Source organism: Trematomus bernacchii, unplaced genomic scaffold (genome assembly GCF_902827165.1).
Source record: "Trematomus bernacchii unplaced genomic scaffold, fTreBer1.1, whole genome shotgun sequence".
Taxonomy (NCBI): Eukaryota; Metazoa; Chordata; class Actinopteri; order Perciformes; family Nototheniidae; genus Trematomus; species Trematomus bernacchii.
In genome coordinates this window covers 8,184,831-8,200,489 of record NW_022987547.1, presented here as the reverse complement: position 1 = coordinate 8,200,489, position 15,659 = coordinate 8,184,831, and the positions used below count along the sequence as shown (strand labels likewise).

At 40.5% G+C, this 15,659-nt stretch overlaps 1 protein-coding gene across 14 annotated transcripts in view; it reads left to right on the top strand.

Moving 5' to 3' along the window:
- Nucleotides 1–205: 205 nt before the first annotated feature.
- nedd4l (NEDD4 like E3 ubiquitin protein ligase) overlaps nucleotides 206–15,659 on the top strand; it is a 47,728-nt gene continuing 32,274 nt past the window's right edge. For 11 of the 14 annotated variants that reach the window (XR_004555269.1, XM_034122794.1, XM_034122793.1 and 8 more), the window contains exon 1: nucleotides 13,933–15,182. Coding sequence is in view for 13 of the 14 variants with exons in the window: in XM_034122794.1 (XP_033978685.1) it covers nucleotides 14,076–15,182 (1,107 nt within the window). In the remaining variant the exon portion in view is untranslated. Of the gene's footprint in view, nucleotides 543–3,231; nucleotides 3,306–7,955; nucleotides 8,038–9,501; nucleotides 9,541–10,491; nucleotides 10,546–13,932; nucleotides 15,183–15,659 lie in introns of those variants that run through there. The other 3 variants (XM_034122801.1, XM_034122800.1, XM_034122799.1) reach the window with 1 other exon arrangement.

The window sequence follows — 15,659 nt, the reverse complement described above, 5'->3', positions numbered from 1 at the left end:
GTTACTTTGCAAGGCACAGCCTAACACACCCTGAAAAAAGGGAAAAAACACACACACCCCAGTTCCACGCCCTCTGCATATTTAATTGGCCGTTGAGGAGCTTTGAGGAATTCACGTCTCGTCTGATTGGTCAATGTTGACAGCAATAACGTCTATTCGGCACACTATTGGCTGAGCTGTTAGGAGGAAGTCAAGTGTCAAAACGTTTCGGGGGATAAGCTCGGAGTTGGCAAAAGCGATCTGTCTCAGTTGAAACATTTTGGACACAGTTTTTTTAAATTTCCAGGTTGTGTCCTGGATACGGACCACGCTTGGAGGATTACGTTATCCGGCTGCCAACCTCATTTCTCCGTGCTGTGCCAAGGACAAGGTCTCACCGTGGACTTGACCACCACCAGACGGCAGAGAGAGCAAAGTGGGACTTTATTGTTCAAGGCTAGCTAGCTAGCTTTGCCAAGCGGCTTGTTTTTGTGTGTATAGCGTGGACCGCAGGCTATATGGCTGCGAATTTCGAGCCGATATATGGACTATCAGAAGATGAGGTAAGCCTTAATCTCAACAAAGCTTTGTTATGTAGACACCAGTCATGAGTAGGTGTCTCACTGCCGTAAATAGCTTACACCAACGCTAGCCGTTAGTCAAGCTAACAAGCCCTCTCCCACATTCCATAGTAATGTTCAGGCAGCTGTCAGTTTCATGCCTCCATGCCTGCGGGTCCACTAGTTTACTCTTTTTAGAAACAGATGCACCCCTTTGCCTTCACAGCATTGACATCAAACCGACTGAGCTTAACAGTCTCACAATGCCCTGTATTTCAATTATTGTCTGCACGACTTGCAGCTCCACAGTGATATTGTGAAACCCAGATGTGAGGGGCATGTCAAGCTGAAGCACTCTGTCTGATTTAAACACCGCCTTGTGTCAGTGATCACAGCTGTTTGATGGTGAGCTGACCGCTAAACGAGTTTAAAGCGGAGGCATGTACATTACGTCTTGCCCTGTCAACTGAGGTCGATTTTTTCTTTAGTGATGAACTCTGTGTCATCTTAAACATACAGATGTACATCAATAACGTAGTGTAACGTAAACACGATGATGAAAATGTTGTTTTACATAGGAGCACGATAGTCAAACATGAGCTGTCGACTAAGTGATGAATAAAATCCTCTCTCTAACAGACAGATCAGTCAACTACCTGTCACACATTACCAATGCATTCAGAAATAGCAAGGATTGATGATTAACAATCATTCTTTCATATGTGTATCCATGGTTCTAGAAAACAAAATTAGGGGCGTGACTCAGATCTTTAAGTTTGTCAACAATGGACCAACCTGTCACTATTATAGCAGGATGCTGGCAACATTTGCATGTGGCGTTGTTATGCCCAATTATGGAAATATGTCTTTGATGCATTACATATTAAACTGCCATATGTCTAAATAATCCGAAACTCAAGGCAAGGCAAGGCAATTTTATTTATATAGCACCTTTCAGTACGCGACAATTCAAAGTGCTTTACAAAATAAAAACAAAAGACATTAAGAATAAATACAGCATAAACACATTATTAAATGGCATTTAAAAATAGGCATAAAAAAGCAAAGATAATGAAATAAATAAATCAACACAGCAGGTACAGCATACATGACTAAAAGGCATACTGCAGTGTGAGTATGAACAGCTCAATTAAAAGCAGCGGCAAATAGATATGTTTTTAGTCTGGTTTTGAACATATGAAGTGTTTCAGCGGACGTGCACGATTCGGGCAGTTTGTTCCAGATTGTCGGGGCATAATAGCTAAACGCTGCTTTTCCATGCATAGTTCTTACAAGTCATGGGGTTGTTGTTCTGATAACTAACTTTTAGGATTAGGTAGAAGAACAGGTAATGATAAACTTTATTCCACAGGCTATCAATCTAACCCAGCCAGTGTGTGATTGTATTTTTGTACGTGGTTCACTTGAATAGCTTCTTGATTCCCTGTCTGTCAGTCATTACCGGAGAAGAATGCCAGTAAAAACTCCCCACATGGCAACACTGGCTATGTTTGGTTAATATTCACCGTATTGCAGGTATTACATCACCTCATGTGATCTCCACTTGTAATATGCCTACATACCCAAGATGCTGCACTTCTTAAATCTTTATAACCCATTCTCAGGCAAACATTCAGATATGCTGCAAGACCATGGTGGCCTCAGGTAACAGCTGGGTTGGGTCTGCCCCCCCTCCCTCATTCCTTCCTTTGCTCCTTTCACTAAGCACTTGTAATATATACAACTATAACCACATTTACTGTAAGGCTTTATGTAAAAATAATTATATATTTTCAGAATACCCACACAAAGCAGTGTCAGTATCAGATCTCCTATTAAGACCCCAATCCTAATTGCAGTCAAGTAATTAGTTTGTTAATCTGTGAACCAACCATACAGCATTAAAGTGGTTTATCTCAATGTACAATTTCTTCTGCAGGAGTTGCTTTTGGAATTAGATTTATAGAAACTGATGTACTACAATATTATCATGTTTTGCTGTAAAATATGTCAATATAGCTTCTGCTTTGTCATGTACCAGAACTCATTCCATTTCTCGGTCAGGGTTATTGACTTTATCTTGCAGGTTCACATATTTGTGTGGGTTGATGTGTGTGATTGGCAATAATTCAAAAGAATCATTTATTGTCGTTCAATTGGAATTGTATCATGATGAAATCTTATACCGGATACACAATTAAGTTATCTGAGTTGATGTTGCAACCACAGATTAACTCAAATTTGTCGGAAAATGTAATGAAATAGTTAAAGGGAAAATGATTTTAATATTTTGTTTTTGTTTTTAAATCACACTTAAAACAAACTTTACATACTGTGAACATACGGACATTTTTTAAATGTATTTCTTCTTGATAATTTCACTTGAAACTTGTGTTCATTTTGCCCTCACATTCTTAATTAAACGCGAAAATCCTAATTTATACTATTGTTGTAAACTCCTGTGATTTTACACAGGAGTTTACAACAATAGGCATTACCATGTGGTTATTTTGTATGGACTATTTATTTATTTAGAGAATTAGAAGAAAACATGCTATATTGTTATCGAGACATGACAATAGTATGTGATAGAAGAATGGTACCATGTTGCCAATTACGAGCTTGGGTTATTGTATCGTTTTTCTATTAATTTGATTTGATGTTTTTGTCCATATTTATTTTTCTTCCGCAGAATGAAACGAGAGTGCTGCGGGTTAAGGTCATTGCAGGAATGGATCTGGCGAAGAAAGACATCATTGGAGCCAGGTGAGCATCACAAGACACACCAGAAGATGCTGTTTTTATCAGAGGGTCCTTAGCATATGTCATCATTGTGTACTCGACATGTAGGCCTGGTCAGTGCTTCAGATCAGGTACATTGCCCCTCATATTGCACCTCTTTTTTCAAATGTAGTCTTATGTTTTAATATGTTTGCTGCTGTTTGGCTCTCTAAAGCTCACATATGTATTGTTATTTTGATAACTGTTATTTAACATACAATGTTTATGTGAGAAAAAGCAAATGAATGTCAATGAATATAGCATCCTGCCATTTGAGGAACTCCTTTAGTCTTTTCATCCTTGGCCAGCAGAGTGTTATACACTTTGATTACACTTCCTTACAAAGACCAAGTTGTAATCAATCATTACCTACCTGCCTCTCCTATTCTCATTAGTCATAACCCACCTTTATGATAGTTAAAGCAAAGAATTGAGTAATAATAATACACCCCCACGTGCTTTCTTACACGTAGGAAGACATGTTTAACTTACACCTTTGTTGGTTTTGAATGCTCATCAAGGGCCCTTCCTTCTTTTGTTGTCAGACCTTCTTTCTTGTGCGATTCTGTGATGATGAGTAACCAACTCTTATCCCAACTTTTATGCAATGTTACATAATATCCCTCTGTGGAGTTGTATTTTAAATCTTTTTTTTGTTCTTTTGCATGGAGTGCTGTGACTTCTTCCCTGTAAATGTAAATGACCCACCGGTAGTTGCTGCTAAATCAGTTATAATTATATTTGTGTGCTTTTAGTCTAACTTTAAGGATGGACCTTTGTTTAAAGGCATTTGGTTTTGCTGAAATGACTGATCCATTCATGTACTTGCTACAGTCAGAATGACCAACCATCTTTTCTGTTTTGCCTTCAGGAAGTCAGTTATTTTCAATGGCACATTCAGTGACATATTGTTTGACTTCTCATGGGCCTTCCTGGCAACACAGGTATTGATGTTCTATGATAGCCTATAAAACAATTACGTTCATATATAGGGAGTCACATATACTTTAAAGGGGACCTATCATGCAAAATGCACTTTTTGATGTCTTTTATACATAAATATGTGTCCCCGGTGTGTCAGGGAACTCGCGCAGCGTCAGAAAATAAAACCCTCTCTTTTCCTCTGTACCCAAATCTCTAAAAACGGGGGTACAACGGAGCTGATCCAGATTTGCGTCCGATATGACGTAATATCGGAAATGTGGACCCACGGCACTATCAGAAAGTTGCTATCAGAAACAATGCCCGACTGTTTTGGACGTAATATGGTCGGTGTTTACATTAGCATCGCTAACACTCAGAGCTAACCTGTACTGCACAGAGCATGTGTGTGAAGAAGCAGGATATAAAAAGGAACTCACCTTGTGGTATAACCGGCAAGAGAGAAAGCCTTTGAGCTCCATACTGTTTCAGAAATAATCCTTGATAATCCATGATATGGCGTTTCATCACGGCAGTATTTAGTTTAGACAGTAGCTGCCGGGTCCCGCATGAGCTCAGCCCCCTCCTTTTTTTTATCAATCTTTATTTTTTTTTAAAGCTTTATACCCAAAATCAGCACTTTTGAAACAGGAAGTGAAATAGAGGGATATGAGGCATGGCTAGAATGGGTGATCTGTTTGGTATTTTGAGAAAAACACTTCATAGACATGTTTTTTATATATTTTTATATATCTGGGACCCATGCTATTGCCTAAAAATAGCATTATAGGTGCACTTTAATGTCTGCTTTTTTTTTCATATTCATTCTCAACAACTTGAAGAAAATTCTCAGACGCCTGAACTGAGTCGGATTTTCTTTTACAATGGTCCACTGTAATACCTACTGTAAAATAGTTTTTGCATGAAGTATTTACATTTTTTTGTTCTGCTGGTAAACAGCAAGCTAGATGAAAAAAAAACGCCCATTTGGAGCAAAGCTGTACTCGTGCCATCAGAATTAAATTATTCCACCCAGTAATGGTGAAATAATACAATTGGTATCGGGCTGAAATCCCCATGACTAGTCTAAAGCCTCATCTCAATGTGAACACGGTCAGTACTGTGGTTTACAGTAATGCATTGTATCTGAGCCAGACAGTGTCGGAGACTGAGCCTGACAGTTTAGCGCTGTGAGACTGCTACTCTTGTTAGCATCCTGATGCCCTGCTGGCAGGACAGCACCGTGTCGCTCAGGAGAAATGTGAAGTGTAATGAAGAAGCAGTGAATGAGGTCTGGGTGTGTAGCTCCTGGCTGCTTACCACGGAAGACAGTGCTGACTTGGCAGTCTGTCCCCTCATAAGAGGCTCAAACAGTGCTGGCTTGTTTCCTTTCCTCCTCTTTCTTTGCTTCAAACTCGTTCCTGTTGCTGCTTCTTTGATCCATTGTGTTCTGCCCGGTTATTTTGCACCAAGTAAAACACCCTGAGGTTTTGTTTTTGTTCTCCTAAGGTGTTGATAGAAACTCTCGAGAAACTTTCATGCAATCAAACAACAAGTGGACCTAGCTACCGTTTAAATCCAGCGACCCGTGCACGCTTTCATCTCTCAGTGTTGACTTGAAGTAGCCAGTCTCCTTCAGCAGGATTTCTGTTGAAAGAGGGAAGGAGACAAGAAGGAGTCTCAGTGCTGCCGAGATACAGTAGGCCCATTGTTTTTAGCTTAGTCACAGCACATCAACAGAAACAATCAGTAAGAGGCTGTGGGGTTACTGGAAGACGTTAATTACCAATCAGGCAACAGCAGTTTTGCTCAGGCTGCATTCGCTGTTCATTTTTCATATTTCCCATCCCTTGTGCCCTTTTCCTTTTGAGCCTTCTACTTCCCAAGAAAATATGGGCTGCACACTTACTGGCAGGCCAAATCTAATTTTGCAAATATTAATACCCAGATTGTATTGCCGCTTATATCAAGTTGGCATAGCTAAGAATCCCTGGAAACTGATGATGGCTAATCAGATCTAAAAGGCATTCATAAATGGTTTGAAATGCGATTCAAATCAGATTCTACCTTGCGTGTTGAGTCTAGCCACTGCAATCAAAATGTCATTTTCTTCTTGGGGAAAAGAGAGATTTGGTGTCATCATCTCAGAAGAGTGAACGTTAGATATTGTGTTGGTGTAAAGAATTGTATGTCTCCATTCTTCATGTAGCCTGCAGCATGATGTTTTACTGTGTGTCCTGAAATAACTTGTATGTAACAGATGGTGAACACATTGATTTAAGTTATTTCAGGAAACACAGCTCAGGAGCAGAAAATGTAAAGGAACCAGAATCGTTATGGGAAATCTTTTACCTTTCTTGAAGCCGATGATCAATGAGTCAATAAATGGATTTGTTGAGAAAATTGATCAACTAATCTTTGGATCACAGATTAGTCATTTACGTAATATTTATCAGTCAAAATTCAATTTGATGCTGTAATAATAATATAATGCAGCTCTAGGATATTGTGATGGGCATTGTTTTCTTACGGATATTTTCTGTAGCCTACAATAAAATACTTCTAAAATGCGACTACAATACAGAATCATGTGTACAAATTCTTGAGCCACACTGTTTGTGTTGATAGTGCCGCCTACTACTGTATCTGCATTATGTAATATACGCATTGTACGCCAAGAATAGTAAAACCAACAATACATGTATCTATAAATGAAATAAGAACACGTAGCAGATCATGTGTACGAGTGATTTGTTATACAGGTTTGGTATTAAGCAGGATTATTTTTAGTGATTAAAAAATGTCCAATGTCACTACCACACAAACTTGTGAGAAGTTTTTCCTCTCAGGGAGGTTCTGGAAAGGTTATAACCGGACACTTTGTTTCTCGGTGCCTGCTGGGACTGGGAACAGTAGAGTAATTGGTCTGTGTGCTGAAAGGTGCGGCTCTGCCTCTCTATCCAGAACTCACTGGAGATTTTCTACGCTGTCAGCACCTTCAAATAAACCAATTGGCTATTTTTAAGCAGCACCCAGTCACATACTCTGTTTACTTTTTTCGCTGCTCACCTCAAAAATGTTTTGCAGTTTCTATTTTTAGCGCTCTGCTTTGTCAATAAGACATTATAGCCTTATCTCAAAATACCCGAATGGAAGCAGTTTTTTCTTGCTGGTGTGTTGGTGGCAGGCTCAGGTTTCAGGTCTGGGAACAGGCAGAGTGTGAGAGTGTAGCCTAACAATGTGAGCTCTGGCACTTGCAGATAATATGATGATAAAACCTCAGATGAGGCACACTAGGCTTTACAAACACACTATGATTTTTCCATTCAAGACCAAACGGTGTGTTTTAATAGTAAAAACTATGGAAAAAGGCCAGGTATTTAAGGTTGCCACTTAATGTTTGGTCAAGTTCTTACTTCTTACTCAGATAATAACCGATTTAAATCATCATTTTGTTTAAGTTTGGTGTATAATAAGACTTTTCTTGAAAGAAATTGGAAAATTATTGTTTTGATATCGAACTGTATCTTGTCAGCAATGCTAGCATATGTGAGATATTATTTGATAAATACTCGTATGACTGTGAGGAGAAGATGTGTACCTTTTTGAATTTGCTCAAGCTGTTAAAAAGAGAGAACTGTGAAAAGCTCAAGATCATATCATATCTTTTCACTCCACTGACTTTGTAACATTTCCTTTTTTTTTTGTCTGCAGCGATCCTTACGTCAAACTATCGCTGTACGTTGCGGATGAAAACAAAGAGCTAGCCCTAATCCAGACAAAAACCATTAAAAAGGTAAGTCCTAAGGTAGAAATGCCTCTGTAGCATGTATTATGAGTTTCAGACCTTATCTCCTCCCACACCTGCACTACTCATTTACCGTATTGTTTACTCCCATTTTAAGTCACAGTGTTGAGATCACGAGACCTTCCCAACCCCAACATGACTACCACACTTCCTTCAAATCAAGGCAATCACATAATCTTTGAGGTCGTTAACCACAGGAAGGCACCAGAAGGCAGTGCTTCCTTTTCTGCTCAGTACAGTGTTAAAGGCGAGCCCTTTTTCCCCCCAGTGGCCTATTTTGGGGAGGAAATCTATTCACAGCAGGGGGAGCTATTACTTGCTATTTGTGTAAAGTACATTCAGATGATATTTTAAGGTTAAAGTGGGCTGTGATTTCATATAATCCTTGCTCACGTTGTGGAATGCTCTGGTCTATACGATTACAAATGTCTATAGATCACATATTGTTCTCATGTAATGCAGAATCTTATTCTACCGTACCTGATATATAATACATGTGGGGTGCAACACTGTTATGTATCCTGACTTAGCTTCTTATATCTTTATGAATGGCTCCTTTCTTGGTTGTTTAGGTTAGCTATGTAGCTGCCAGCCAACCTTCTGCTGCAGTCGGCAGCTCGGGCCTCCATGCAGGCACACATATGCCGCCAGTGGCCATGGTTGCCTTACTGGATATAAATAGCTGACAATGCACTGCTATGTGGAGCAGAAAATGAAGCATCCCCGCTCGGCTCTTCCATGGGCTCTATGTGTCGTGGGACACCTTTCATGGCATCTTTGTCATTGGAGAGTATGGCTTGTGGCAGGATGGCATGACAAATAATGATACATGAATAGCCATGCTTGACCTACATCAGTGCCTAATGACAATGATTGATTTTTGGTATACTTTTCTGGAATTCCTCATTATTTCATCGTTGACTTTATGGCTTTTTGTCAAAGGGCAGTGGGTTCATTTGTAATTCTGCTGTCTCTGCAGTTGTTAACAGAGATGTTATTTTATCGCTACCGTGAAAGGTTGTAAAGTGTTTATTATTCAGACTTGCTTGTAAAATGAAGGCTTCATTGACATTCTAGTGTTTAAGTCATTTCAATCAACAATGGAATTTTAATGAGAAGTGTCACATAGTTCTGAGTCCAATACAATCAAATGTGTGAGGCAGAAGGAGAGAGTGTGCATCTCCTTACTGAGCTGATCTATCCAGAAAGTGGATGAAAATCCTCATGGCTGTTAATCTAGGGACTAATGCCAGTCACCGGGACATGTTAGCTACAAACCTGCTCTAACAACGTAAAAGGATTATTGACGCACAAGATTGAGCCTAATTTCTCACTTGGGATCCGTTTTTTCTCTCTAAGTTAGATATGTTTTGCAAGTCTGTTTTGTTTTCTGTGTAACTAATAATGTTGTTACCTGTGCTTTAATAACCCTATATTTACTTTGTTTTTCAGACCCTCAACCCAAAATGGAACGAGGAATTCTACTTCAGAGTGAGTTCAGGTTTTAAACTCTTTGGGGCGAATTCATAAAAGGGTTGTGCTGAACAAATAAGGCAAAAGTCCAAGTGTATAATGCAACCCACACTGCACTGCCAAGCAAAGAGCATCTTACTGCACCTGATCAATAAGGAAAAAAAAAATATTTTGGTGTAAAATTGGTCTCTATCTATACTAATTAATCTTTTTGCAGATACAGTCCAATTCACAAATACTAGCACTAATCGACTCACACAGTTATAAAGTCTAATCGTAACTAAAGCACATTTATAATAGGTGTCCGCTTAGTTTCAATTATTTTGGCATGCAGTAACTGGATGCTGTGAGTTGTGTCATGAAAAGATATATAAAAAAAAAAAAAAAAGTTTTCTTAGCCTATATCAATGTATAAACAAATGACTTATTACCTAAATGCACTCTGGCTTACTCTCACCCTTATAACGATGCATTGGCCTAGAGCACATTTATACTTCTCAAACATTGAGACAGGGCAGATGGCGATGCAAATGATGAGCAATTTATGGTACCATCAGTGCAGCAATCCATTCTTTTATGATTTCGCCCCTCACTGTGCTTCATTATGTGTCAGATTCCCCCTCTTCCCGGTACTCTCCACTACGATAGTCTGGCATTGCACTTGTTTACTCTAGAGTGGTAGTGTTAGAGTTGTAAATCTTTGGTTGCAGTTTAACTGACACTGTAATCATTCTGAGAGTACTGGACTTTGGAAGCTTATCTACATGTGTATGATTACTCCTGGCTATTTATGAAAGAATTATAGTTTAGTCCTATGCTACATAATTTAAAGATTGACTATCTTCTAGTTAAAGTAATCATGAGTTATTGTGATTCAAAAGCAAGCACACAGTTGCTCTCAAAGTGTTTGTATGTATATTATAACCACTGGATGGCTGCTGTATAATCACTGTTTTGTTGCCAACACAGGTGTGTCCGCAGAATCACAGGCTACTCTTTGAGGTGTTTGATGAAAACCGATTGGTAAGCTTCACACTACATAACCTGTTCCCCTTCACTCCCTCTGTTGCATATATAACACATCATTTTTTAATTTCAGTCTGTTATGTTTTGACAGCTTTTGATTTGATTTATTTCCAGCCACAGCAAAACCTCATGACACTTTTTAATTTTCGTCATGCAATTTGTTTTCCACTTATTTAGACATTGTGTTTTCTCTAACATCTCGTTCCATTTTCGTTGGTGATAATGGGGTTCTGCAGTTTCATTTCTTAATAGTTCAGTGTCAATTATGCCAATACATTTTGTCGTGTCGAAAATGAAATGGGAAGATTTCATGGGATGTTTTATTAATTAATCATAGAAATCCTTGATTCAATTGTATTGACTTTGTCTACACCCTTTGTCGTCACACGTTTTAATCTCATGAAAAATATTGCTAGATTTGATATCATAGGATTTCAACAACAGTTTAGGTCAGAAAACTCAATAAAACCAATACACTGCAGTACACATGTAAGAAACATGGACATCGACAGTCTGTGTATCTTATAGTTGTATTGCTCTAATTTAAGGTTGTGGTCCACTAACAACTCCTACATTCCCCTTATGTCAAATCTCTTCAATTTCCACCACTTACTAGAACACTGGTTTCCTTCACTTGTTAAATGTAAGCCTGTTGTGGGCTCTCAGTTACCATGACAACTAGATTAGGGGGTTTAGGGCTGCAGTAATATTTGTTTATTATGGATTCACAGTAACTCTGGAGTCTGTGTTCTCAGTTTGATGTCTGATAAAACAAACAGCGGATGCAGCCCAACATAGTGTTGATGTTCTTGGCTGGATGGAGCACATTCTGTCTGGGCCTCGCAGGCTAACATCTTTGTGCACGGAGTACCGATGTGGGAGGTCGAAAGATTTCAGCTTCTGATTTGAGTTTTTTTTTGTTATACCAATTTTCCTGATAACTCAATAAAGTTAAGATACATTATGATTAAATCCCATACAGTCATTTGAATGTGCATGTACTTTAAGTGATAAAATCAGTGCACACACTAGTGTTGAGTCTGACGGACGGGATTTGCTTATTGCTCAGTCTGCAGGGAAGAAGGCAGCTTTATTTTTTCCCTCAGTACAGTGGGAGCTCTCAGCTGCTGTATAGAAGAGGAAGACACAGCACAGCACTAGGTGCCTCAAGCCCAGTCCTCTCCTTATATGTCTGAGGAGCCGCTTTTGTGTCTATCTCAAGGTGCATGCCAAGGCAGCTCCTCCACCGCTGGCCAGTATTTGTTTCAAGGGGCTGCTTGTCTCTTGGATCCATTACATTTACACATGTTTAATTCTCTGGAAAGATTCATTGTTTGACTAAGCATTCTGTATGATAAACTGGTTCACTTATGAGTAATAAATGAGATACTAATGCTAGATACCCTCAACTAATGTAAGTGCCTACAAAATATGGGAGAACTACATATCAAGCTGACAGCTAACATAGAATGTAACAGATAGGTTGAATAGACCTCCAATACATTGTGGTGCTTTGTTTGAAGCAGACGTGTTACGTCATTTGGCAAGCTGGGCTTGCTGCCATTGGACCACACATTGGCATTTTGTTTCTTTATACGGAACACTCTCCATAACATTTCACACACACATTTATTGACTGTGCCTAACACTGTAAGCAGTGTGTCATCGCAAAGTGTAACTGGTTGCCAAGCCACGATTTCTTCTTGCTCTACAGTCATTTTCTTCTTGCTGTTTCTCTGCCTCAATCAATACAGCTTGCCTTCTTGATGCCCTCTTGTCCACAATGGTATACTTTTTTTTTTTGTCCTCTTCTTTTTTGTACTTTTCCACTGCGGTTCACCACCATCAGTGACATGGCTGTCAGCTAGTTAGAGATGGATACGGTAATGCACTGAGCACTAAACCATACATAGAATTAGTTACAGTTTTTGGACAATGCAGTTCTGAAAGGCCGAATTGTCAGTTCAGTACAAGGAGGCAGACAGTTCGCCTACTCAAGTAGTACAAAACACCCATTTACTGATCCAGTGGCGGATCGCTGCAGTATTAAGAATTCTCTAAAGAATGTACAGTACTGTATGTTTTGAAAAGTCTTAATCAATTTTACCTTGTTCTAAGCATCATCATTTTTGTCTGATTTCAGTATGGCAGACTACGATCACAGCTGATCGTATCTTGGGTGGTTTTTGGATGCAAACTGTGGCTTATAAAACCACCAGACAGTTAAGTGTTTGGCAGTGTCTGGGAGATGGCGTAGTCTACTCTGTTTGAAGAAGACTTGGATGCTTTCTCCAGAGAGGGCGGTGCTGTTTGCCTTATCAAAGCTGCAATCTGTCAGATATTCTGCTCTTCACTCTGCCTCTTCCTTTTTTTTAGGTCCATTTTTAGAAACAACTTCCTTATACCTTTTGTTGTTGTTTCCTAGCTACAAGAGGTAATTTGTCCTCCAGATTTCTCCATTTTTAGTGGGACAATTTAGTAAGGAAATCATCGCTTCCTGTTACTATTACCTAAAAGGATATGGATGTTACATTGTCAGATTCATGGGGGCATTCTGTGATTTTTCCTTATCTTTCTTTAAACCCACCCTTTCCTTGGGGACATGGCAGGATGCTCAGGCAGATCAGTAATAGTAGAAATGTTGATGTTATGGCCAGAGATCTCCTTGCGATGGATAACACCAGCTGCTATTCCAATTGGGAGAGCCAATGGCACCTTTCTTTACTCCTTACCCCTCTACTTCCAGGTCTCTGCATAAACCACACCTGTCTTTAAACTCTGCCCTCATTTGGTCTCAACTGCACACACATAAAGTTGTGCAACTGCATCTTTCACGTTGTGACACAGTTTTTAGTAATGAGGTTGGAGGTATAGCAAAATGAAGAGGTAACTTATTGAGATTCAAAATTGCCAGACTGCATGGACCTAAGAGTTTGGTCATTAATGGGAAGTGGGGTGTGTTTGGAGGGCCAGTTGGCACTTGAAGGCAGCATGGGGTTGTAACTTGAGGTGCTGGGGCCATTTGTGGTCACATGACTTACAAGCAACCCACTGTCACCTCGGAAACCAGGAGCGCCGGCCGCTCTTATCCAATCATGTCAGGAATGCTAGCCGTCACTGGGCTCAGGCTATTTCTGCTGTCTGTTGCCTGTGCTTGGTAGTGCTAAGAGTGTGGCATACAGGGATCCTTCTTTCCCCCCCCCCCACTTACCCACTTAGTGTGCAGTGTAAAGTTGTCAGCTCTTTTGCAGGGGCTGTTTAGTTTTTGTGGTGCCACTTATTTCCTTAATACAGTTTACTGTGGAAGGAAAGTTGGGAAAGAGACTCGGAGAGAGTGGGAGGGGAGGGGAGGGGGGTGGGGTGAATGAGAGTGGAAGAAAAAAAAAAAAGGGGGATCAGTCATACAGCCAGCCAGAGGAGAGAAGTGGGCGACACTAAGAGACAGAGAGTGGATCCAGAGGAGAGAAGCAAACAGCCTGTCAGGGAGAAAGTGAGAGGGAACGGGAGCTGCGGGACGTTTGGTGAAAATGGCTCAACGTCTGCGCTTGTACTTCGGCTCAGGCCGCAGTAACACAGCCCCGGAAATACTGGAAGGAGACTCTGAGGATCAGCGGGGAGACAATGATGTGGTAACGACGCTCCGCATGCAGCCACCTCCAGATTCAACAGAGCCAGCTGCGTCACATGCTCCACCAAGAGCTTCGCGGTTGGAGCCTTCGCTTAAACGCAGCTCCTCCATGTTCATACCCCAGCTTGCCTCCTACACTGAGCCACGGCCCACCAAGAGCTCCTCCATGCACATCTCGCTTCAGCGCTCCAATGGATCAAGTAATGGAGATTCCCGTGGTCATACTGCTGATGATGATGTCCCGCCACCCTGTTATACTCCTCCAGGACCGGCGCCTGCCTATACAGAACCAGAAATCCAACCAGACGTTCCACGACATCCGCCGCCTCCGTACTACAGCCCAGAAACTTTAAACTCACAAACTCTTCCAACAGAGCAGAACCTGCCCAAACACAGGGTCTTTAACATTGGCCCCAATGGCCATACAATGTACAGCAGAGGCCAACCTGGTATCAGTGTTGGTGGTATTTGTATCCAGAGAGACTCTGCAGATGGTTCCGATACCCAACATTTCAGAATCCACCCTTATGGGGGCACCGGCTGGTCTGTCCAGCAGCAGAGTGTGGACCAGTGCTCTGTTGTTAATGGTGGAACACAGAGACTAGTGTTTCAGCTCCAGAAAAACCATAACCAGGATCAGAGCCAGGGCAGGCCACAGGCTGATGCATCCCAGGCAGAATGCACAGACGTTGGTTTTACCAGCTCAAGAGGTAGCCAGGTGGTACGCTACCCCAGAATTCGACTGGAGAGAAGATCATCGCATCAGATGCCGTTGCTGGAAAATCAAAACCAAGAGACTTGTGCAGATGGCAAAGCTAGAGAGGAGAACCAAACAGACATTGAGACGGAGCTAATGGAAGCAAGAAACACATCTAATGGTTGTACTTTCAAAATCAGTGGGGAGTCTTCCAGGAGGCAGCCGCATTTCAAGATATATTTTACTCCAGGTGGAGGTGGAGATCAGGATGTGAGCATTTGCAATGATTCAACGAGGAATAATCCAGAGGTAAAGACTATTGGAAAACTAAAGTATGACAGAAAACGTTTTTAAATGGAATTTTTTTGTTAATTTTGTAATGGCATTTAACAAAGAGATGTGCACGATTTATAGTTGTGATGATGAAGATATCACTTTCCGAATGAATCATAAACAATAACAGTGGATAGGTCAACTTACTCATATGACATTTAGTTGAACACATGATAGCTTGAATGTTGTCAGTAGGGCCATGGGTATAACAAATAAGATTCAGGAACACAATTGTGCTACCTAAATTGGGTAAATGTTGTAAGATGCCTCACACATTTAATATCTAATTTGTCACTCTGAATCAAGTCAAGTTGAGAAGAGCTCCGTATGGTGCAGGAAGAGGGTGGTGACATTTTGGGAAGAGAAAAGCACAGACACGGTTCTCAAGCTAAATCACACAAACACACACACTGGCTTTCTTTCACTTTAAAACCACAGGCATTTGAGGTTTTA